The sequence below is a fragment of the Heteronotia binoei genome, chromosome 8 (assembly GCF_032191835.1).
Source record: "Heteronotia binoei isolate CCM8104 ecotype False Entrance Well chromosome 8, APGP_CSIRO_Hbin_v1, whole genome shotgun sequence".
Classification (NCBI taxonomy): Eukaryota; Metazoa; Chordata; class Lepidosauria; order Squamata; family Gekkonidae; genus Heteronotia; species Heteronotia binoei.
In genome coordinates, this window is record NC_083230.1 from 130438938 (window position 1) to 130463109 (window position 24172).

The 24172-nt window shown below is 51.2% G+C and overlaps 2 protein-coding genes across 2 annotated transcripts in view; both read left to right on the top strand.

Moving 5' to 3' along the window:
* LOC132575806 (golgin subfamily B member 1-like) overlaps positions 1-9206 on the top strand; it is a 9487-nt gene extending 281 nt beyond the window's left edge. Inside the window, exons 2-6 of the mRNA XM_060244496.1 lie at positions 1267-1422; positions 3326-3423; positions 5658-5792; positions 6655-6760; positions 9031-9206. Coding sequence (XP_060100479.1) covers positions 1267-1422; positions 3326-3423; positions 5658-5792; positions 6655-6760; positions 9031-9165 — 630 coding nt within the window. The 3' untranslated portion in view covers positions 9166-9206. The remainder of the gene's footprint in view (positions 1-1266; positions 1423-3325; positions 3424-5657; positions 5793-6654; positions 6761-9030) is intronic.
* Positions 9207-13600: 4394 nt separating this feature from the next.
* Positions 13601-24172, top strand: part of LOC132575954 (src substrate cortactin-like) — a 55507-nt gene continuing 44935 nt past the window's right edge. The window contains exons 1-2 of the mRNA XM_060244643.1: positions 13601-13685; positions 19927-20010. Of these exons, the coding sequence (XP_060100626.1) occupies positions 13608-13685; positions 19927-20010 (162 nt within the window). The 5' untranslated portion in view covers positions 13601-13607. The remainder of the gene's footprint in view (positions 13686-19926; positions 20011-24172) is intronic.

Consider the following 24172-nt stretch of genomic DNA (forward strand, 5'->3'; position numbering starts at 1 on the left):
CTATTTTCCTCCCTCACTCCCTCCAGTGTGTGGTTAAGTGTGTGGACTCTTAGCTGGGAGAACCAGGTTTGATTCTCCACTCCCAAACTTACAGCTGCTGGCCTGGGTTAGCCACAGCTGCTGCAGGAGTTGTCCTCAAAAGGGCAGCTTCTGGAAGAGCCCTCTCAGCCCCACCCACCTCACAGGGTGTCTGTTTTTGGGGAGGAAGGGAAAGGAGATTGTAGGCCGCTCTGAGAGTCTGTCCTCAAAAGGGCAGCTTCTGGAAGAGCCTTCTCAGCCCCACCCACCTCACAGGGTGTCTGTTTTGGGGGAGGAAGGGAAAGGAGATTGTAAGCTAATCTGAGTCTCTGATTCAGAGAGAAGGAAAGGAAAGGTCCTCTGTGCAAGCACCAATCATTTCCGACTCTGGGGTGAAGTTGCTTTCACAACGTTTTCACGGCAGACTTTTGACGGGGTGGTTTGCCCTTGCCTTCCCCAGTCCTCTACACTTCCCCCCCAGCGAACTTGGGTACTCATTTGACCGACCTCGGAAGGATGGGAGGCTGAGTCAACCTCGAGCCGACTACCTGAAAACCCAGCTTCCGCCGGGGGTCAAACTCAGGCCGTGAGCAGAGCTTAGGACTGCAGTAGTGCAGCTTCAACACTCTGCGCCACAGGGCTCTTCCTCAGAGAGAAGGATGGGGTATAAATTTGCAGTCATCTTCTTCTCCTCGCCTCCTCCCTCCCTCCCTCCCTCCCTCCCTCCCTCCCTCCCTTCCTTCCTTCCTTCCTTCCTTCCTTCCTTCCTTCCTTCCTTCCTTCCTTCCTTCCTTCCTTCCTTCCTTCCTTCCTTCCTTCCTTCCTTCCTTCCTTCCTCCCTCCCTCCCTCCCTCCCTCCTCTTCCTTCCTTCTCTTTCTTCCTTCCTTCTTTCTTTCCTTCCTTCCTTGTCTTGCAGCTCTCAGACATCTGACATTTATTTTATGTGGGTCTTACATTAAGCCAGCTTAGCCACTCCTGGTCAAGACGATGCGGGTTGTTTGGTTCCCTTCTACACCTGTGAAGGCCGGAATTGTGCAGTCTGTTTAATGAAATTGCCGTGCAGGGCAGCTGTGCCCCATGCATCATAGTCCCCACATTACAGCGAGCCCCTGCGAAAGGGGGCTCCGCTGCAGAGGCGACCGTTCTGGTATCCTCGGTGGCCTCACCCCGCGGTGGGTGGGGGGTGGTGGTGTGTGTTCCGCTTTGCAGTTGGGAGCCCCTCGAGCGCCGCTGTGTCCCCTCTGCAGCTCTCGCAGGTCTTTGAGGAGAAGAACACCCTGGCCCTCCAGCTGAGAGGGAGCAGCCGCGGCCTGCGGGAGAGCCAGCAGCGCTACGGCGACGTCGTGGCCCGCTGCGAGGCGCTGGAGAAGCAGCTGCAGCAGCAGCCTCCCGGGAAGGACTTGGTAAGGCCGGGGAAGGTGGCTGGCCGCTGCTGGGCTGTGGGATGTGAAAGGGGGCCGAGGAGCAGCGGTCCTTTCTGGCTGGCTCTTAGAGGCAGTTTCTAGGACCCGGGGTGTCAAACGCATTTGTTACGAGGGCCGGATCTGAGACAATGTTTTATGTTTCGTTTCGATTTATGCCCTGCCCTCCCCGCCCCGTCGAGGCGGGCTCAGGGGCCGCTTACATCAAATCATAGTAAACCAGGGGTGGCCAACCGGTAGCTCCCCAGATGTTTTTTGCTCACAACTCCCATCAGCCCCAGCGATTGGCCATGCTGGCTAGGGCCGATGGGAGTTGTAGGCCAAAAAAACATCTGGAGAGCTACCGTTGGCCTAACAGTTCTCAAACACAATCAGATATACGAAGATAAAGTTGGAGTCTAAGTTTAGGACAAAGGAAGGAAGCAAGAGAGAGAGAAAGAAGTGGATGACAACCAGTTGCTCGGGGGTGTTATAGGAGTCCTTTAGGGCAGGGGTGGCCAATGGTAGCTCTCCAGATATTTTTTTAGCCTACAACTTCCATCAGCCATTGGCCATGCTGGCTGGGGCTGATGGGAGTTGTAGGCAAAAAAAAACATCTGGAGAGCTGCCGTTGCCCCCTCCTGTAAGTAGACTATGATCGCAGTCGTAAAATCAATAGAACCCTTAAACAGTACAAGTTAAAACAACCTTCAGTTAATGCTAACAAATCAGATGTTGCTGGTATTCTCAGGACGACAGTTGTTCCAGAATCCTCCTATGATTGGCTGGAGGCTTTGTGGAAGAGAGCGGTCTTACAGGCCTTGCGGAACTGAACAATGTCCCACGAGGCCCTAACCTCTTCCGGCAACTGATTCCACCAGGAGGGGGCTGCCACTGAAAAGGCCCGGGCCCTAGCAGTCGACAGTCTCGCCTCTTTCAGCCCGGGGATCACTAGGAGATGTTGAGATCCAGATCTTAGTACTCTCTGGGGAACGTGTGGGGACGGACGGTGCCTCAGGTAAATGGGTCCTCGGCCATATAGGGCTTTAAAGGTAATAGCCAAGTAATAACCAGCGTTGATGAGGCCTTGTTGAGCCGAGCCATATTTAAGATTAGGTTAGCAGAGATATAAACTTTATAAAGGACACAGACAAACACAAGTAAATATATATATATTTTTTAAAAATGCTTAAAACATTAGCACTTGTTGCCCATAAAGGTGCTTTCTTTGTTTCTCTGCCGTGTGATCCAGGGAACTGGGCAAAGGAAGCTCTGGCTCTTTCCTTCCTTCCCCAGGGGGCCAGGAGGGGGGGAGGAAGAGAGGCTTGGCTCAGTGGCTCTGTTGCGTGATGGAGAGAGACTGGAAAAAAAGTTCTGCCGTCCCCGTCTTCCTCCCCAAGGGAGGAGCCTCAGCCAATGGAGAATACAGAGGTTTTGCTCTGTAACTCCGGTGCGATTGAGCAAGCCTGGCAAAGCAAGCTGTGATGCAGAAGGAAGCAAGAGAGAGGGATGGAGAGAGACTGGAAAAACAAGTTCCGCCGTCCCCTCTTCCTCCCCAAGGGAGGAGCCTCAGCCAATGGAGAACATAGAGGTTTTGCTCTGTAACTCCGGTGCGATTGAGGAAGCCTGGCAAAGCAAGCTGTGATGCAGAAGGAAGCAGGAGAGAGAGAGAGGGAAGCAGACGAGAGCCAGTTGCTTGGGGGCCTGATAGGAGCCCTCTGTGGGCCTGATTTGGCCCCTGGGCTGCATGTTTGACACCCCTAGTCTAGAAGAACCAGGGTTTATATTGATTCCTCTGTCTCTGATCTAACAAAGGGGTCTCCTCCTCATTGGGTGGGGGGGGGAGGAGGTGGCAGTTGCCCCTCTGCTCTTCCTTGAGGCCTGAAGGGGCCTGCTCTGTCCCCAGCGATCCCTCTCGACAGACGCTGCTCCCGGAGCCCCCCAGGAAAGAAGCGAGCATCCCAGGGAGAGCTACACTCCAGAGCTGCAGGAACTACAGATGAGGTGAGTGCTGGCGGGGTGGGCTGGGGGGCTAGGGAGGGGTGGTTCCCTGTGCTCCTGCCCCCACCCGCTAATGCAAGATCCCACCTTCACATTCTACATTTTGGGGGTGTTTTGGTTTTTTTTTTTTTTTTCCAAATTAAAAGTTTTATTGAATTTCAGGTATAGGAAAGGGGAAAGGGAAGGTTCTACAGGAAATTATGGAAAAATCAAGGCTGGAGGAAGAGAACAAATGGAGAGCCAGTTTGGTGTAGTGGTGAAGTGTGCAGACTCTTACCTGGGAGAACCGGGTTTGATTCCCCCCTCCTCCACTTGCAGCTGCTGGAATGGCCTTGGGTCAGCCATAGCTCTCTTCTCTGGGAGAACCGGGTTTGATTCCCCCCTCCTCCACTTGCAGCTGCTGGAATGGCCTTGGGTCAGCCATAGCCGTGGCAGAGGTTTTCCTTGAAGGGCAGCTGCTGTGAGAGCCCTCTCAGCCCCACCCCCCTCACAGGGTGTCTGTTGTGGTGGGGGGGAGGAAAAGGAGATTGTGAGCCGCTCTGAGACTCTTCGGAGTGGAGGGCGGGATATAAATCCAATATCATCATCATCTTCTCTTACTTACATTTTCTTTATTGTTACATACACATCTGGTTCAGTCGCAACTCAATCTGTATATCATTTCCAATTGGTATTTTCTATTTCGTCTCTTATAACGTTCTGTCTCTTCATAATTCTTACTTTGGCTTACAAAAACGCATTTCTTACAATTGCATCATCGTATTCAGTACATTTATATGGTACTCCTTATCTTAAATTCTTATATAGAAATATTTTGCCGCTTAGTTGTCTCAAATTCCAAACTTACCCTACACCCAACCAATCATACAGCGGTTGCCAGATCTTATTGTCTTGTGTATTTCCTTCTCGTAATTTTGCAGAAAACAAGTCCATTTCTGCTGTTTCTAAGTGTTTTTGAACAAAATCCTCTTGTTTAGGTATTTTTTTGCCTTTTCCACCGTTTTGCGTATATCATTCTTGCTGCAGTTACTACATGAATCAAAAATTTGATTATTGGTTTGGGGCACATTCTACATTTTGTAATCTGAAGAAGAAGAAGAAGACGACATTGGATTTATATTCCGCCCTCCACTCAAGAGTCTCAGAGCGGCTCACAATCTCCTTTCCCTTCCTCCCCCACAACAGACACCCTGTGAGGTGGGTGGGGCTGAGAGGGCTCTCACAGCAGCTGCCCTTTCAAGGACAACCTCTGCCAGAGCTATGGCTGACCCAAGGCCATCCCAGCAGGTGCAAGTGGAGAAGGGGTTCTCTCAGATAAGAGTCTGCACACTTAACCACTACACCAAAGTGGCTCTCTCTAATCTGGAATATGCACCTCTCGCTGGTCACTTAACTCAGATCTCAGTGCCCCATTTCTTCCAGTAATTTTCTGTTTGGGCGAAGAGAGGGAAGCCTGTTCTCTGCTGCCTCGTCTGCAGTCTTGTGTTCAGTTTTGGGCACCACATTTGAAGAAGGATCTAGACAAGCTGGAATGGGTCCAGAGGAGGGCAACGAAGATGGTGAGGGGTCTGGAGACCAACCCCTATGAGGAAAGGTAGAAGGAGCTGGGCATGTTTAGCCTGGAGAGGAGGCGGCTGAGAGGTGATAGGATCACCATCTTCAAGTCCTTCAAGGGCTGTCCTCTAGAGGATGGTGTGGAATTGTTTTCTGTGGCCCCGGAAGGCAGGACAAGAACCAGTGGGTTGAAATCAACAGAAGTCTAGTGTCCAGATCACGTGATGTGGTGGCATCGCTTTATTCTGCTCTAGTAAGACCTCACCTGGAGTCTTGTGTTCAGTTTTGGGCACCACATTTTAAGAAGGATCTAGACGAGCTGGAAGGAGTCCAGAGGAGGGCAACAAAGATGGTGAAGGGTCTGGAGACCAAGTCCTATGAGGAAAGGTTGAAGGAGCTGGGGATGTTTAGGCTGGAGAGGAGGCAGCTGAGAGGTGATAGGATCACCATCTTCAAGTACTTGAAGGGCTGTCCTCTAGAGGAGGGTGTGGAATTGTGAATTTAGGGGGAAGTATTTGTGAGGGGGTTGGACTAGGTGACCCTGGAGGTCCCTTCCAGCTCTTTGATTCTATGCCTCTTTAATGAGGGAACGGAAGGACAGGCTTGCTAGAGGACGTGGATTTGGCGACCTGCAAAGGATGGCCCTCCTTCTCCTTCTCACAGTCTTCTTGCGCCTTTTGCAGGCTGTCGGAGGCTAGGCAGCAGGAGAGCTCCGCGAAGCAGGGCCTGTTGCAGCTGGAGGAGCTGCTGCAGGAGGAGCGGGACCAGCGCCAGGCGGCCGAAGAGGCCTTTTCCGCAGCCCAAGATCACATCCGCAGGTGAGTGCAGCAGCCCCCCCCCCCCGTTTCTCCGTCCTTTTTAAGGAAAGTGATTAAAGCCCTTTGCAAAAAGTATCTTTAAAAAGGATCTAGACAAGCTGGAAGGGATCCAGAGGAGGGTGACGAAGATGGTGAGGGGTCTGGAGACCAAGTCCTTTGAGGAAAGGTTGATGGAGCTGGGGATGTTTAGCCTGGAGAGGAGGCGGCTGAGAGGTGAGAGGATCACCATCTTCAAGTCCTTGAAGGGCTGTCATATAGAGGATGGTGCTGGAATTGTTTTCTGTGGCCCCAGAAGGTAGGACCAGAACCAACGGGTTGAAATTAAATCCAAAGAGTTTCCAGCTCAACATTAGGAAGAACTTCCTGGCCGTGAGAGCGGTTCCTCAGTGGAACAGGCTTCCTCCTCGGGAGGTGGAATTCTCATTTAATTCTCATCTCCAACTCCTCTGGAGCGGGTCCAGAGGAGAGCGATGAAGATGGTGAGGGGTCTGGAGACCAAGTCCCATGAGGAAAGGTTGAGGGAGCTGGAACAAGAATGTATTGCACCCCGCAAACCCAGACCACAGCTTGGCTCCCAAGGGCATCTTTATCTGTTTGTGGAGACAGCGTAATGGCTTGCTGTCCATAAGTCACAGTGCCGTGAGAACTAATCGCAACTGCTCCGCACGTTTTTTGCCTTGAATTCTGGTGGTATGAATAAGGCATATAGCTCAGGGCTCTGCCCAGGTCCAGTAGTTCGGACATGTCCGTGTCCACAGTCTGTTCTGAATATCAAATAAAGCTAACTTTCCCAGAGCACCCTGGAGAGTGCCTTTAATCGAAGAGAAGCTCAGAGCTGACACCATGTTTTTCTTTCATGCAGGTTGGAGTCCAGCCAGTGGGCCCATTCTTCGGACACCAGCATCGATATGCCGCCTGCCCCTGAACGCCCACTGCTGGCTGGCTCCACAGAGGGGACCTTCAGCAAGGTAAGGGCCCTCCTTGGGGTGGGGCTGGTCTGCAGCCAAGCACCAATACAGAGCATCCCTGCCCCAGGCGGAGAGTTCCATCTGTACCTTGTGGCTAACAGCTACTGATGGACCTCTGCTCCAGCTGTTGATCCAGTTCCCTCTTGAAGCCGGCTATGCTTGCAGCCGCCGCCACCTCCTGTGGCAGTGAGTTCCACGTGTTAATCCCCCTTTGGGTGAAGGAGGACTTCCTTTTATCCGTTCCGACCCGACTGCTCAGCATTTTCATTGAGTGCCCGCGAGTTCTCTCGTATTGCGAGAAAGGGAGAAAAGTCCTTCTTTCTCCCCCTTCTCTTTCCCTTGCATAATCTTGTAAACCTCCATCATGTCCCCCCTCAGTCGACACTTCTCCAAGATAAAGAGCCCCAGGCATTTCAACCTTTCTTCATAGGGAAAAAGTTCCAACCCTTAAATCATTCTAGTTAAGAACATAAGAGAAGCCCTGTTGGATCAGGCCAGTGGCCCATCCAGTCCAACACTCTGTGTCACATAAGAACAGAAGAGAAGCCATGTTGGATCAGGCCAGTGGCCCATCCAGTCCAACACTCTGTGTCACATAAGAACATAAGAGAAGCCATGTTGGATCAGGCCAATGGCCCATCCAGTCCAACACTGTGTGTCACAGAAGAACGTAAGAGAAGCCATGTTGGATCAGGCCAAAGGCCCATCCAGTCCAACACTCTGTGTCACATAAGAACATAAGAGAAGCCATGTTGGATCAGGCCAATGGCCCCTCCAGTCCAACACTCTGTGTCAAATAAGAACATAAGAAAAGCCATGTTGGATCAGGCCAATGGCCCATCCAGTCCAACACTCTGTGTCACATAAGAACATAAGAGAATCCCTGTTGGATCAGGCCAGTGGCCCATCCAGTCCAACACTCTGTGTCACATAAGAACATAAGAGAATCCCTGTTGGATCAGGCCACTGGCCCATCCAGTCCAACACTCTGTGTCACATAAGAACATAAGAGAAGCCATGTTGGATCAGGCCAGTGGCCCATCCAGTCCAACACTCTGTGTCACATAAGAACATAAGAGAAGCCCTGTTGGATCAGGCCAGTGGCCCATCCAGTCCAACACTCTGTGTCACACAGTGGCCCAAACCCAGGAGTCATCAGGAGGTCCATCAGTGGGGCCTGGACACTAGAAGCCCTCCCACTTCTAGTTGGACACTAGTTGCCCCTCCCAAGCACCAAGAATATAGAGCATCACTGCTCCAGACAGAGAGTTCCAACAATACGCTGTGGCTCATAGCCACTAATGGACATCTCCACATGTTGATGGTTGCCCTTTTTTGCACTTTTTTTCAATGCTATAATATCCTTTTTGAGGTGCGGCGACCAGAACTGCACACAGTACTCCAAATGAGACCGCACCATCGATTTATACAGGGGCATTATGATACTGGCTGATTTGTTTTCAATTCCCTTCCTAATAATTCCCAGCATGGCGTTGGCCTTTTTGTAATAATTCCCAGCCTGGTGTTGAGTCACTAATGTGTGTTCTCCTGCCCTTCATTTCATCCTCATGAGAACCATGTGAGGTAAGGCAGACTGAGAGAAGATGACTGGCCCATGTTCTTCCACAAGACCTCATGTTGGAGTATCTGGATGAAAGTGTACCGGATTCTACTCTGACCTCTGGCCACCCCATAGCTCTGGCTCACCCCATAGCCCTGCATAATCCTGTAAACCTCTATCCTATCACCCCCTCAGCCATCGTTTCTCCAAGCTAAAGAGCCCTAAACGTTTTAACCTTTCTTCAGAGGGGAAGTGTTCCAAGCCTTGAATTCTTCTAGTTGCCCTTTTCTGCACTTTTTCCCAATGCTATATCATCTTTTTTGAGATGCGGTGACCAGAATTGTACACAGTATTCCAAATGAGACCGCACCATCGATTTATACAGGGGCATTATGATACTGGCTGATTTGTTTTCAGTCCCCTTCCTAATAATCCCCAGCATGGCGTTGGCCTTTTTTATTGCACTTTTCTGCACTTTTTCCAATGCTATAATATCTTTTTTTGAGGCGCGGTGACCAGAATTGTACACAGCGCTCCAAATGAGGCCGCACCATCGATTTCCACGGGAGCATCATGATACTGGCTGATTTGTTTTCAGCCCGCTTCCTAATAACACCCAGTGTGGCGTTGGCCTTTTTCTCTTGCAGCTGCACACTGTCTCGACCTCTCCAGTCTCGTGACCTCTCCCTTCCTTGTGCTTCCTCCTCAGCCTCGGCCGAGCACTGCCCCCCGGCGCCTCCTCCGCTCGCTCCTCTGCTCTCGGACCCGCCTGCCCCTCCTGGCCACCGTCTACCTCCTCACGGTCCACGTCCTGCTGCTGCTTTGCTTCACAGGCCACCTGTGAGAGCAGCCGCCGCCCTCAGGCCCACGAGAGTCGGCCCCGTCTTCAGGCTCGGCCCGCAGGGAGAAGAAAGGGAGAGTTTGGGGCTTGGTTGGAGGACCAGGCTCCCCTGGGCATTGATTTGGGCGTCCAGCCTCTCTCACACAAGCTGGCTGATGGTAAGGGGTCTGCTCTAGGGAACTTGGGGGGCATCCCTTCTCCCCCACCACTGAGAGCCTGGCCCATAGACAGCCACTATTGCCACGGCACTGGTCTCACATACGTTCAGAAGGAAGAGCACGGGCGTTTTCTCTTGACTGCGCACACCGAATCCAGGACTAAATTAATTTACGGTTTAGGGTAATCGACGGCAGAAGGGGAAAAGGTCCCCCGCTTGATGCACCATGTGAATTGCAGCCTGCCCCCTTGAACTTCCTGCAGGCGACGGGCGGGAATTTCCAGCGTGCTGGCACGTTGAGCAACACACCGGGTGTCTAGGGCTTGGGTGGGGTGGGGTGGGGGGGCGTGTGTTTTCACGCGATTCCGGGAAGGGGCCTCACTTCAGCTAGTTGACCTCTGCCCGGCCGGAAGGACCTTTCTTTTGCGCCTGCTGTTTTTGGGTTCGGTGGCTTCGGCACCAGGGGTCGGGGCGGGTTACGCTGAAGGGGTGGGAGCTGCAGACACACCCCTCTGCGTGTCGCGGGCCGGGGAGGAGAGGGGAGGGCGGTGACGTGGCCTCCGGCTCCCATCAGTGGCGGTCGCTGTGGAACCTGTTTCTTGCACTGTACGGTGATCAGGAGGGGAGGAGACAGAGTTCCAACTCTCCCCCCCCCCCCCCCGTTGGTTCTTGCCTGTTTATGTGAAGGGAGGGGGTCAGTTGTGGGAGCCCTTGTAGTTCAGCCATACCTTTTCCCTCCAGGATGAACTGAGGAGTGAACGGGTTGGAAATGTGTTTTTGGGAGGGGGAGCGTTTGTCTTCCTCCTCCTCCTCTGGGTTCTGGTTTTTCCTCTTGGGTCCCTCAGCATTGACTTGGGGTTGCCCCCCTCCGTGGGGGGGGGGGGAGCGTGTGGTCCGCGGGCTTCCCTTTCGTTTCCAAAATGCCCATCTGCTGACCACCCCCCTCCCCCGAACCCCACTTTGTGCAATAAAGATTATTTTGATGAGCGTCTCGAGTGGGTGTCGTCTGTCGGCCCGGATCTGCTGCCGGGGGTGGTCCTCTGCGGGATTCTGCGTCCGGACCTCCCTGGTTCTGTACTCTGCACTTGTCCCCCAGCACAGGTCCTGGCCTTGGTCTTGCACGGCTTCCCCACATTTCCCTCTCTTGTGTGGTCATAAAGAGGTGCAATAGCAAATCGACCGCTAGAGCAGGGGTGTCAAACTATATTTGTTATGAGGGCCGGATCTGACATCAAGGAGACCTCGTCGAGCCGGGCCATGTACCTTTGTATCTTTCCTGTGCGATCAAGGGAAGTGGACGAAGGAAGCTCTGGCTTTTCCTTCCTTCCCCAAGGGATGAGGAAGGAGAGGAGCCTCAGCCAATAGAAGGAAGAGAGAGGCTTGGCTCAGTAGCTCTGCTGTGCGTTTGAGAGAGCCTGGCAAAGCAAGCTCTTCCTCCCCGAGGGAGAAGCCTCAGCCAATAGAAGGAAGGGAGGCGTGGCTCACTTGCTCTGCTGTGCGATTGAGAGAGCCTAGCAAAGCAAGCTCTCCCCTTCCTCTCCAAGGGAGGAGCCTCAGCCAACAGAGGTTTTGCTCTGTAGTTCCTGTGTGATTGAGCAAGCCTTGCAAAGCAGGCTGTTATGCAGAAGGAGGCAAGATAAAGGGAGAAGAAAGCAGAGGACAGCCAGTTGGTCGGGGGGGGGGGGGGCTGATAGGAGCCCTCCATGGACCTGATTCGGCCCTCGGGCCACATGTTTGACACCTCTGCACTACAGGGAACAAAACACATGCAGAAGAGAAGCAAGAAGGCAATGCAGGTGAGGAAAAGCAGTCTGCAGAAGAGGCCCCAGTCAGATTTCCCCCTCGCAGGCTCCTGGAAGAAGCCACAGGGGATGATTTGCCTCCAGTTTCCGCTCTAACCCAGGGGTGGCCAAACTTGCTTAACGTAAGAGCCGCACAGAATAAGTGTCAAATGTTTGAGAGCCGCAAGGCAGGCGGGCGAACAGGCAGGCAAGCAAATAGAGGGAGGGAGGGGAAAAGGCAGGCAGGTAAATAGATAGGGGAGAGGTGGAGCAGGAAAGAAAGCAACTTTAAATGCATTCTCCAAGCTACAGGCTGGCTTGGCTTGGAGAAGTGATTTAAAGAGAGAAATGCCTTCTCTAAGCCAGCCAATGGGGCGGTGGGGGCTTCGAGAGCCACACAAGATGTGTGAAGGAGCCACATGTGGCTCCCGAGTTTGGCCACCCCTGCTCTTGAGCGTGAGCTAGTTCACAGATTTTTAGCCTCCGGCTCACACATTTTTGTGTCAGCTCAGGAAGGATGGCCCCAGAGCACAATGATTGATGCAGCAGCTCCCCACTTTAATGCCAGCAGCTCACAAAGTAGGATTTTGGCTCACAGGACTCTGCAGCTGAGAGGGAACGTTGCTCGCCTCCTCTGGAAACCTCCTTTGCTATACATAGAAGAGGAAGAAGAAGATATTGGATTTATATCCCGCCCGCCACTCCGAAGAGTCTCAGAGCGGCTCACAATCTCCTTTCCCTTCCTCCCCCCCCCACTACAGACACCCTGTGAGGTAGATGAAGATATTGGATTTATATCCCGCCCTCCACTCCGAAGAGTCTCAGAGCGGCTCACAATCTTCTTTACCTTCCCTCTCCCCACAGCAGACACCCTGTGAGGTAGATGAAGATATTGGATTTATATCCCGCCCTCCACTCCGAAGAGTCTCAGAGTGGCTCACAATCTCTTTTACCTTCCTCCCCCACAACAGAAACCCTGTGAGGTAGGTGAAGATATTGGATTTATATCCCGCCCTCCACTCCGAAGAGTCTCAGAGCGGCTCACAATCTCCTTTCCCTTCCTCCCCCACAACAGGCACCCTGTGAGGTAGATGAAGATATTGGATTTATATCCCGCCCTCCACTCCGAAGAGTCTCAGAGCGGCTCACAATCTCCTTTCCCTTCCTCCCCCACAACAGACACCCTGTGAGGTAGATGAAGATATTGGATTTATATCCCGCCCTCCACTCCGAAGAGTCTCAGAGCGGATCACAATCTCCTTTCCCTTCCTCCCCCACAACAGACATCCTGTGAGGTAGATGAAGATATTGGATTTATATCCCACCCTCCACTCCGAAGAGTCTCAGAGCGGCTCACAATCTCCTTTCCCTTCCTCCCCCACAACAGACATCCTGTGAGGTAGATGAAGATATTGGATTTATATCCCGCCCTCCACTCCGAAGAGTCTCAGAGTGGCTCCCAATCGCCTTTCCCTTCCTCCCCCACAACAGACACCCTGTGAGGTAGATGAAGATATTGGATTTATATCCCGCCCTCCACTCCGAAGAGTCTCAGAGCGGCTCACAATCTCTTTTATCTTCCTCCCCCACAACAGACACCCTGTGAGGTAGATGAAAATATTGGATTTATATCCCGCCCTCCACTCCGAAGAGTCTCAGAGCGGCTCACAATCTCCTTTCCCTTCCCCCCCCCAACAGACACCCTGTGAGGAGGGTGGGGTTGTAGAGGGCTCTCACAGCAGCTGCCCTTTCAAGGATAACCTCTGCCAGAGCTATGACTGACCCAAGGCCATGCTAGCAGCTGCAAGTGGAGGAGTGGGGAATCAAACCCAGTTCTCCCAGATAAGGGAGCTATGACTGACCCAAGGGCATTCCAGCAGGTGCAAGTGGAGGAGTGGGGAATCAAACCCGGTTCTCCCAGTTCAGTTCCCAGCATCTCCAGATAAAAGGATGAGGTAGGAGGTGATTGGAAAGACCTCTGCCTGAGACCCTGGAGAGCCACGAAGTGGGGCTGTGTCTCAGTGGCAGAGCCTCTGCTTGGCATGCAGAAGGTCCCAGGTTCAATCCCTGGCAGCTCCAGTGAAAAGGACCAGGCAGGAGGTGATGTGAAAGACCTCTGCCCGAGACCCTGGAGAGCCATGAAGTGGGGCTGAAGCTCCTTGGCAGAGCCTCTGCTTGGCATGCAGAAGGTCCCAGGTTCAGTTCCCAGAATCTCCAGCTAAAAGGATGAGGTAGGAGATGATGTGAAAGTCCTCAGCTTGAGACCCTGGGAAGCTTCCGCTGGTCACGGCAGACGAGACTGACTTTGATGGATGCAAGGGGTTCAGTCCAGGTTTGGCACCACTGCAGGTGGCTTGCCTACCATATGGCAGCTGAAACGGATGACCCACGCTCTGTATCTCTCAGGGCTTCCCTTTTTCTACTTGGCCCAGCGTCACGTGACGGGGGTGGTTTTGCTGCAAAGCTCCGGGGGAGACTGGCTTACAGGAGAGGAAGGAAGCTGGGTGATGCCGAAACAGGAACTTGGGTGCAGCTCGCCCTCGCAGTCCAGACGGGAGTGTGCAGAGCGAGGCTTCCTGTCCAAGGTACGAAGCGAGAGGGGGGGCTTTGTGGAGTGGGTTGGGGGGCTTTCTTGGGATGCTTCCCTGGCTGGGGCACCGGCCGCTTGACGCGGGGAAAGACAAGAAGAGCTTGCAGGATCCAGCGGGCAGCGGGGCGGGAGGGGCCAGCTACCCTCTTCAAAGGTAGTAGCCAAGTCACAGCAGCCCCTGTGTCTGTCGCGCTGTGGTCTTGCACCATGCATCAGGTGGGGTCAGGCAGATGGGCCTTTCGGCTGCACCACAAACCCCTACGGCTCGTCGCACTTGGGCCCGTGTGCTGCCGTTACCCCATGGGAGCAACTACACGGTGGAAGCCTGGCAGGAGGGCGGCCCACTTAGCCAAATCGTGGGCATCTCCCTTTTCTGAGGAAAGCAGGTGAGCAGAGACAAGAGTCCCGGACAGAGAATATGGCCAACGTTTGTTCCGGCTTCAGCCTAGCCCAGGGGTGGCCAAACTTGCTGAATGTTAAAAGCTACATAAAATAAATGTCAGATATTTGGGAGCCATAAGAACATAAGAGAAGCCATGTTGGAGCAGGCCAGTGGCCCATCCAGTCCAACACTCTTGTGTCACACAGTGGCCAAATAAAGCAGGTGCCATCAGGAGGTCCACCAGTGGGGCCAGGACACTAGAAGCCCTCCCACTGTGCACTCGCCCCCAAGCACCAAGAATACAGAGCATCACTGCCCCAGACAGAAGAATATAAGAGAAGCCATGTTGGATCAGGCCAATGGCCCATCCAGTCCAACACTCTGTGTTACACAGTGGCCAAAAAAACACAAAGGTTCACAAGTGGGGCTAGAAGCTCTTCCATATTGCCCACCCCCCCAGCACCCAGAATATAGAGCATCACTGCCCCAGACAGAGAGTTCCAACAATAAGCTGTGGCTAATAGCCACTGATGGACCTCTGCTCCAGATGCTTATCCAACCCCCCCTTGAAGCTGTCTATGCTTGTAGCCGCCACCACCTCTAGTGGCAGTGAATTCCACATGTTAATCACCCTTTAGGTGAAGAAAGACTTCTTTTTATCCGTTCTAACCCGACTGCTCAGCAATTTCATCGAATGCCCACGAGTTCTCGTATTGTGAGAAAGGGAGAAAAGTACTTCTTTCTCTACCTTCTCCATCCCGTGCATCATCTTGTAAACCTCTCTCATGTCACCCCGCAGTCGACATTTATCCGAGCTAAAGAGCCCCAAGCGTTTAGCCACAAGATGCAAACATCAGAGGTTTGAGAGCCGCTAGACAGGGAGGAAGGGGAGGAAGGAAGATAGATTGGGGGGGGGGAGGTGGAAAGAAAACAACTTTTAACTTTCAGCGCCTTCTCCAAGCTGCCATCTGGCTTGGCTTGGAGAAGTGATTTAAAGAGACAAATGCCTTCTCCAAGCTGCCTGATGTGGGGGCTCCAAGAGCTGCACAATATGTGTGAAAGTCGCACGTGGCTCCCTCCACAGAGGTCGGGGCTCAACCAAGCTGTACTCATGCTAAGAGACTTCCTAGCAGGGCCCCCTCCCCAGTTTGGAATGGCTGCAGCTGTGAGGCTAACTTGGCAGTGCATCTTGCCTCACTCGCTGCTGCTCACATCTTAGGACAGGGCGCCCGCATCCAGAAAGGGGTCAGAGCACCTCTGATGTGTCCACGAGAAGAGACCCCAAGTTCTTTGCAGCCCCTCTTCTCTCCTGACTAGGAGGCACCATCCAACGTTCTCTCAAAGCTGAGTTAGCGTGAGTAGCTCACAGCTTTTTAGCCTCTGGCTCAACGCATTTTTGTCTTCACTCTGGAAGGGGGGGCCCCAGAGCATACCAAGTTATGCAGTCGCTCACAACTTTTAACGCCAGCAGATCCTGTGGATTTAGGGGGAGGCGTTTGTGAGTTTCCTGCATAATGCAGGGGGGTGGACTAGATGACCCTGGAGGTCCCTTAAACTCTAGGATTCTAGGATTAGGAAGCACTTCCTGACCGTTAGAGCGGTTCCTCGGTGGTACAGGCTTCCTCCTTGGGAGGTGGTGGGCTCTCCTTCTTTGGAGGTTTTTCAACAGAGGCTAGATGGCCATCTGATAGCAATGAAGATCCTGTGAATTTAGGGGAAGGTGTTTGTGAGTTTAGAGCAGTTCCTCAGTGGAACAGGCTTCCTCCTTGGGAGGTGGTGGGCTCTCCTTCCTTAGAGATTTTTCGACAGAGACTAGATGGCCATCTGACAGCGATGAGGATCCTGTGAATTCAGGGGAAGAGGTTTTTGAGTTTAGAGTGGTTCCTCAGTGGAACAGGCTTCCTCCTTGGGAGGAGGTGGGCTCTCCTTCTTTGGAGGTTTTTCAACAGAGGCTAGATGGCCATCTGACAGCGATGAAGATTCTGTGAATTTATAGGGAGGGGTTTGTGAGTGTAGAGCGGTTCCTCAGTGGAACAGGCTTCCTCCTGGGAAGGTGGTGGGCTTTCCTTCCTTGGAGATATTTCAACAGAGGCTAGATGGCCATCTAATAGCGATGAGGATCCTGTGAATTTAGGGGGAGGCATTTGTGAATTTCCTGCATTGTGCAGGGGGTTGGACTAGATGACCTTGGAGGTCCCTTCTAACTCTAGGATTCTATAAATTTTTGCTCACAAGACTCCACAGCTGAGAGGGAGGTATCATCCCTCCAAAGAAAAGCTGTTGGCTGGGAGATCTAAGGAAGAAGCAAGAAAATACTGGATGAAATTTTATGCCTTGTTAAACACTCAAGACTCTTAAGATTCTTTGGTGTGAACTTATTTCTCCCTTTTTTCCGGTATTTTATATGACAAAATTGCCTTTACTGGAATTGTCAAAACTAATAGATAACTAAAAGATTTATAATATAATTTTTTTATACTGTTGATGATGTTTAGTTCAGAGATAATAATATGGGACAATTTAGGTAAAGAAAGTATTGTAGATGTAAGCTTGTATTTTCTGAAAGTATCGCTATGCAGAATAAGATCAAAATGTATAGTGCTCTCTATTCCCCCCTATCCCCTACCCTTACTTTTTCTGAAACTAATAAGAACATAAGAGAAGCCATGTTGGATTAGGGCAATGGCCCCTCCAGTCCAACACTCTGTGTCACATAAGAACAGAAGCCATGTTGGATCAGGCCAGTGGCCCCTTCAGTCCAACACTCTGTGTCACACAGTGGCCAATATATGTGTGTGTGTATACACACACACACACACATATATATATATATACTGTGGCTAATAGCCACTGATGGAACTCTGCTCTATATTTTTATCCAATCCCCTCTTAAAGCTGGCTATGCTTGTAGCCGCCACCACCTCCTGTGGCAGTGAATTGCACATGTTAATCACCCTTTGGGTGAAGAAGTACTTCCTTTTATCCGTTTTAACCCAACTGCGCAGCAATTTCATCGAATGCCCACGAGTTCTTGTATTGTGAGAAAGGGAGAAAAGTACTTCTTTCTCTACTTTCTCCATCCCATGCATTATCTTGTAAACCTCTATCATGTCACCCCTCAGTCAACGTTTCTCCAAGCTAAAGAGCCCTAAGCGTTTCAACCTTTCTTCATAGGGAAGGTGTTCCAGCCCTTTAATCATTTTAGTTGCCCTTTTCTGAACTTTCTCCAATGCTATAATATCCTTTTTGAGGTGCGGCGACCAGAATTGCACACAGTATTCCAAATGAGTCCGCACCATACAAGGGCATTATGATACATACAAGGGCATTATGATACTGGCTGCTTTGTTTTCAATTCCCTTCCTAATAATTCCCAGCATGGCGTTGGCCTTTTTTATTGCAAACGCACACTGTCTTGACATTTTCAGTGGGTTATCTACCACGACCCCACGATCTCTCTCTTGGTCAGTCTCTGCCAGTTCACACCCCATCAACTTGTATTTGTAGCTGGGATTCTTGGCCCCAATGTGTATTACTTTGCACTTGGCCACATTGAACCTCATCTGCCACGTTGATGCCCACTCAAAAAAAGAGAAAAGCCTGACTGGTCACTGGTTGTGGGCCCCTGTGACGCAGCTTGGCTTCTTTAATGTTGTCATTCCCTCGGAGGGCTCAGAAGCTGAGAAGTGTTTGGAAGGGCAGCCTGCATGCTCCTCGCTGGCAACTCAGAGACGGAAGGTGGCTTTTGGTGTTTGCCTGCTTCAGATGGATCATAGAAACGGCTGGTGTCTCCCTCATGACCCCCTTATTTAGTAACATTCAGATTTAGCAAGTGTGGAGAGTATGGCTAATAAACGCAGGGAAATGTTTTCAGCAGAAATGTCGGTGCCCAGCTTTCAAAAGCAGTTCCTCGAAGCACAGGTAGAAATGCTCCCGGCCTCTCCCAAAACTCTCCAGAGGAATGCCGGACCCAATAGCCTCTCTTTCCCTGGAGGCAGCTCCAAGCCACTGTTCCTTCTCCGCTGAGTTAGTGTGAGCTGCCTCACGATTGTGTCGCCTCCAGCTCGCACATTTTTTGTCTCAGCTCAGGAAAAATGGCCCCAGAGCACAATCATTGATGCAGCAGCCCACAACGTTAATGTCGGTAGCTCACGAAGTAGAATTTTGGCTCACAAGACTCTGCAGCTTAGAGGGAACATTGCTCCAAGACCTTTTCTGGGATTTCTATCAGGGGTCCATCGATCAACTCTCAGCCTCTTTATGGACAACCAGAGAGACAGGAAAATACATTTTGAGCAGTCCGAGGGAGAGATTTCAAGCCTCCACCCCTTGCAGTAGTTGGCCGCAAACCCCTCTGCCGCTGCATCACACTGGAAACGCTCTAGGATTTGCTGTACAACTCTATGGTAAAAAGTTTTTAGCGTGGATCCTAGAGCATCCCAGGCATGACATATGAACATATGAAGCTGCCTTATACTGAATCAGATGCTTGGTCCATCCAAGTCAGTCTTGTCTACTCAGACTGGCAGCGGCTCTTCAGGTTCTCAAGCTGAGGTTTTTCACACCTATTTGCCTGGATCCTTTTTTGGAGATGCCAGGGATTGAACCTGGGACCTTCTGCTTACCAAGCAGATGCTTTGCCACTGAGCCACTTCTGGGTGACATCATGCTAGGGATGCTCTAGGGCTCGCACCAAAGCACTATAGTACCATAGAGCTTTACCACGATTCCTAGAGCATCACACTGGAAACACTCTAGGATTCGCAGTAAATCTCTATGGTACCACTGAGATTTTAGTACGAGTCCTAGAACTTCCCCAGCTCCATGATGTCACTACACGGGGACGTCATTGCCCCCGGGACGGTCCATGCCAACAAGCTCTTTGGGGACAGGGGTCCCCCCGGCTAGTGGGTTGTGGCCGCTGGTGAGACGTTAGCAGCCCTAGTTGGATTGCTGGGGGGTTGGGGATTCATTTATTCAGAACCTTCGTAACCCATCTGTCCTCGCTGAGCCCAAAGGAAGCCTCCGCAGTTATTCACACTGTTTTTTAAAAAAGCATTTACAAACTTTAACTCCTGTGATGGGAGGAGCCTGCTGACCCACAAGCTCTGCACCAGCCGGCCCTTCAAGGCTTCTTATAAGTACTGGAAAAGAATGAAAATTCATGACGAACAGAGCTTTTCTTGTAGCAGGAACTCCTTTGCCTATTAGGCCACACCCCCCTGATGTAGCCAATCCTCCAAGAGCTTGCAGGGCTCTTAGTCCAGGGCTTGCTGTAAGCTCCAAGAGGATTGGCTACATCAGGAGGTGTGGCCTAATATGCAAAGGAGGTCCTGCTAGAATTCCTTACAGGGCTCTTCGTACAGTTTCTTTCCACCTCTCCCTCCCTCTTCCCTGCCACATCCATCCATCCTCCTCCATCATCTTCCTTCCTTCCTTCCTTCCTTCCTTCCTTCCTTCCTTCCTTCCTTCCTTCCTTCCTTCCTTCCTTCCTTCCTTCCTTCCTTCCGGCTCTCAAACATCTGACATTCATGACTTGCCGCTCTCAGACATCTGATGTTAATTCTATGTGGCTCTTACGTGAAGCAAGTTTGGCCACTTCTGATGTATAAGCTCACAATCTTGTTTTCCCAACAATTACAATGTGCTTGTGCCAAAAGTCTCTAGCGTTTCAAAGTCTATAATATATCCAAAGATGTGGTGATCAGGCGTCCCAATATACCCTCAACATGGATTGCCAGCGTATTCTGCACGTTTCACTCATCAAACATCTTCATCAGGGAGGGCTAATTGAGAATCTACCTCATGAGAAACTTGGCTTGACTCTCCCCCCTTGTGCTCTCACCTGCTCCAGATGTGGAAGGCGGCAGTGGGCCACAATGTGTCCGTGAAGGTGGAGGCTGAAGGAGACGACTGGGACACAGACCCCGATTTCGTGGTGAGTGTTCTAAAGCAGGGAGGGACGAACCTTCACACTTCCTGGGCAAGATCCCAGCCAATGGGCTGCTACCATGGAGTAGGGTTGCCAGCTCTGGGTTGGGAAATACCTGAACATAAGAGAAGCCATGCTGGGTCTAGACAGTGGCCCACCCAGCCCAACACTCTGTGTCACATAGTGGCCAAAATTCAGGTGCCCTCATGAGGTCCACCAGCAGGGCCAGAAGCCCTCCCACTGTTGCCCCCCAAGCACCAGGAAGACAAAGCACCACTCTCCCAGACATATAAGAACATAACAGAAGTCATGTTGGATCAGGCCAATGGCCCATCCAGTCCAACACTCTGTGTCACATAAGAACATAAGAGAAGCCCCCTTGGATCAGGCCAATGGCCCCTCCAGTCCAACACTCTGTGTCACATAAGAGAAGCCCTGTTGGATCAGGCCAGCAGCCCCTCCAGTCCAACACTCTGTGTCACTTAAGAGAAGCCCTGTTGGATCAGGCCAGTGGCCCCTCCAGTCCAACACTCTGTGTCACATAAGAACATAAGAGAAGCCCTGTTGGATCAGGCCAGTGGCCCATCCAGTCCAACACTCTGTGTCACATAAGAACATAAGAGAAGCCATGTTGGATCAGGCCAGCAGCCCCTCCAGTCCAACACTCTGTGTCACATAAGAGAAGCCCTGTTGGATCAGGCCAGTGGTCCCTCCAGTCCAACACTCTGTGTTGCATAGGAACATAAGGGAAGCCATGTTGGATCAGGCCCATGGCCCATCCAGTCCAACACTCTGTGTTGCATAGGAACATAAGGGAAGCCATGTTGGATCAGGCCAGTGGCCCCTCCAGTCCAACACTCTGTGTTGCATAGGAACATAAGGGAAGCCATGTTGGATCAGGCCCATGGCCCATCCAGTCCAACACTCTGTATCACACAGTGGCCAAAACCCAGGTGCCATCAGGACACTAGAAGCCCTCCCACTGTACCCCCACCGCCCCCAGCACCAAGAATACAGAACATTACTACCCCGGACATAAGAACATAAGAGAAGTCATGTTGGATCAGGCCAATGGCCTATCCAGTCTAACACTCTGTGTCACACAGTGGCCAATAACCATGTGCCCTCAGGAGATCCATCAGCAGGGCCAGAACTCCAGAAGTCCTCCCACTGTTGCAAATTGTAAAGATTTATCAAAGCTGGTGGCACAGACTTTTATCTATAAAAACCATTGCAGAGAGCTGATTAGGTTTCTGTGGGAGAGCCGTCAAGAGGATGTAGGTAAGATTTCTGTCTCTCTCTCTCTGTATATTGGCCTTCTAAAGCTTCCCAAAGCATTCTAGGATGGTTATTTGAAATATGATTTGCGTTAAACCTCATCTATTCATCCAGGTGGGAAGCCATGTTGGTTTGAAGCAACAGAATAAAGTTAGAGCCCAGTAACTGACTTCGGAGGATGACGGAAGACAAGAAGGCCTGGCGGGACTCGGTCCATGGGATCGCAAAGAGTCAAACTCGACTGTGCGACTGAAGTATAACAAAACAACAAAACATAAGGGATACACACACACACACTTCTTCAGATGCAGTGAAATGGGAGGAAAATGGGTGGAATTCTAACGGGAGCTCCTTTGCATATTAGGTCACACACCCCTGATGTAGCCAATCCTCCAAGAACTTACAGGGCTCTTTTTTTTTGTAAGCTCCTGGAGGATTGGCTGCATCAGGGGGGTGTGGCCCAATATGCAAAGGAGGTGCTGCTAGAATTCCTTACAGGGCTCCTCGTACAGGGCCTGCTGGAAGCTCCAGGAGGATTGGCTGCATCAGGGGGGTGTGGCCTAATAGGCAAAGGAGGTCCTGCTAGAATTCCTTACAGGGCTCTTCGCACAGGGCCTGCTGGAAGCTCCAGGAGGATTGGCTGCATCAGGGGTGTGTGGCCTAATAGGCAAAGGAGGTCCTGCTAGAATTCCTTATAGGGCTCTTCGTACAGGGCCTGCTGGAAGCTCCAGGAGGATTGGCTGCATCAGGGGGCTGTGGCCTAATAGGCAAAGGAGGTCCTGCTAGAATTCCTTACAGGGCTCTTCTTACAGGGCTTGCTGGAAGCTCCAGGAGGATTGGCTGCATCAGGGGTGTGTGGCCTAATAGGCAAAGGAGGTCCTGCTAGAATTCCTTACAGGGCTCCTCGTACAGGGCCTGCTGGAAGCTCCAGGAGGATTGGCTGCATCAGGGGTGTGTGGCCTAATATGCAAAGGAGGTCCTGCTAGAATTCCTTACAGGGCTCTTCATACAGAGCCTACTGAGAGCTCCAGGAGGATTGGCTACATCAGGGGTGTGTGGCCCAATATGCAAAGGAGCTCCTGCTAGAATTCCACAACCATTCAAACTTAACAGACAGGGTTGAAAAGCAAAGTAGCATATAACATAATGTAGACAATTTGAGACCTTTTGAGTCCCTGCTTTGTCCTAAACTTAGACTCCAACTTTATCTTCGTATATTTGATTGTGCTTGAAAACTGTTAGGCCAAGGGTGGCCGACGGTAGCTCTCCAGATGTTTTTTGCCTACAACTCCCATCAGCCCCAGACAGCATGGCTGATGGCTGGGGCTGATGGGAGTTGTAGGCAAAAAACATCTGGAGAGCTACTGTTGGCCACCCCTGTGTTAGGAGCTCTGATCTCCCTGGCTTGGGCTTCCCCAGTATTTATAGGGTTAACTAGTATCCATTTTTTACTATCATGCCTAAAAAAAAGAGTAGCGTTTTGTTTTGTTTTTCCAGTAAAAGATCATTAGCTCACTGAAGTTCCTACTTGGCCTTGCTGGTACAAGGTTGAACAAAGTACTCATCATTATTGTACTACACAGATCAGTTTGCCCTCTCAGTGGGTATTATTTAAATAGATCTTTTGGAAGTCTCTGTGGCCACATCGCTCAAGAAAATAATTGCCATACAAGCTAATTGGCACAGACTTCTTCATAGGATAGGGGGCAATTATCCCATTAAAGAGGGAGTCTCCCCTGAGAGGTCTATTGCTCACTGATGGCTTCACGAAATGAGGACTTACGTGCATGTAGCAGCCAGGCTCGAAAGAAGTGGTTCTAATTTCTCTGCCAACGCAGTGTAACAATTCTAATTATCGCTTTCATTTTAATTGCCACTTATGCGTGCGTGTGAAGTGCTCTGAATCTTCAAGAGAATCCCCTGAAGGGCACAAAGGTTCCATCAAACACAGACATCCAGAAAATTTAGATTCCCGCTTCCATTTGCTTTTGCGCTGTGTGAGAAAGGGAGGGAGGGGGGGTTCTGCCCAATTCACTTGATTTCAAGAACGAAAACCGGGCTCCCTGCATTGTTTTTAGCTTTTTAAATGGGAACTTTTTTTTCCTTTCTCCTTTAAAATGTTAATAGTATAGGGCAGGGGTGGCCAACGGTAGCTCTCCAGATATTTTTTGCCAACAACTCCCATAAGCCCCAGCCACCGGCCATTCTGGCTGGGGCTGATGGGAGTGGTAGGCAAAAAACATCTGGACAGCTGCTGTTGGCCACTGGCTGGGGCTGATGGGTGTTGTAGGCAAAAACGTCTGGAGAGCTACTGTTGGCCACCCCTGGTAGAGGGAACAGTTTTGATCATTAACATTTGAGAAGCTGTTGAAGGGTTAAATCCTCTCTCTCACCTGCACATCCCTGAGGCAGGTTGAGGCAACCCAAGATAGCAGTTTGCATATTACAGATGGAATGGTGTGGCATGGCCATCCAGCCTCTTTTGTCAGCTCCTCACGTAAAGGCAGCCTGTGCAGAGTTGCCTGGAAGACATTTCAGCTTGTTTTCATGGCTTTTTTGGGTAGAAAAAGCCCAGCAGGAACTCATTTACAAATAAGGCCGCATTCTCTGATGCCAAGCCAGCCGGAACTGCGTTCCTGGGCATTCCTGCTATTTAAAAAAAGCCCTGGTTTGTATTATTGAGAACCAGTTTGGTGTAGTGGTGAAGTGCGCAGACTCTTATCTGGGAGAACAAGGTTTGATTCCCCACTCCTACACTGGCACCTGCTGGAATGGCCTTGGGTCAGCCAGAGCTCTCTTATCTGGGAGAACCGGGTTTGATTCCCCCCTCCTCCACTTGCAGCTGCTGGAATGGCCTTGGGTCAGCCAGAGCTCTCTTATCTGGGAGAAC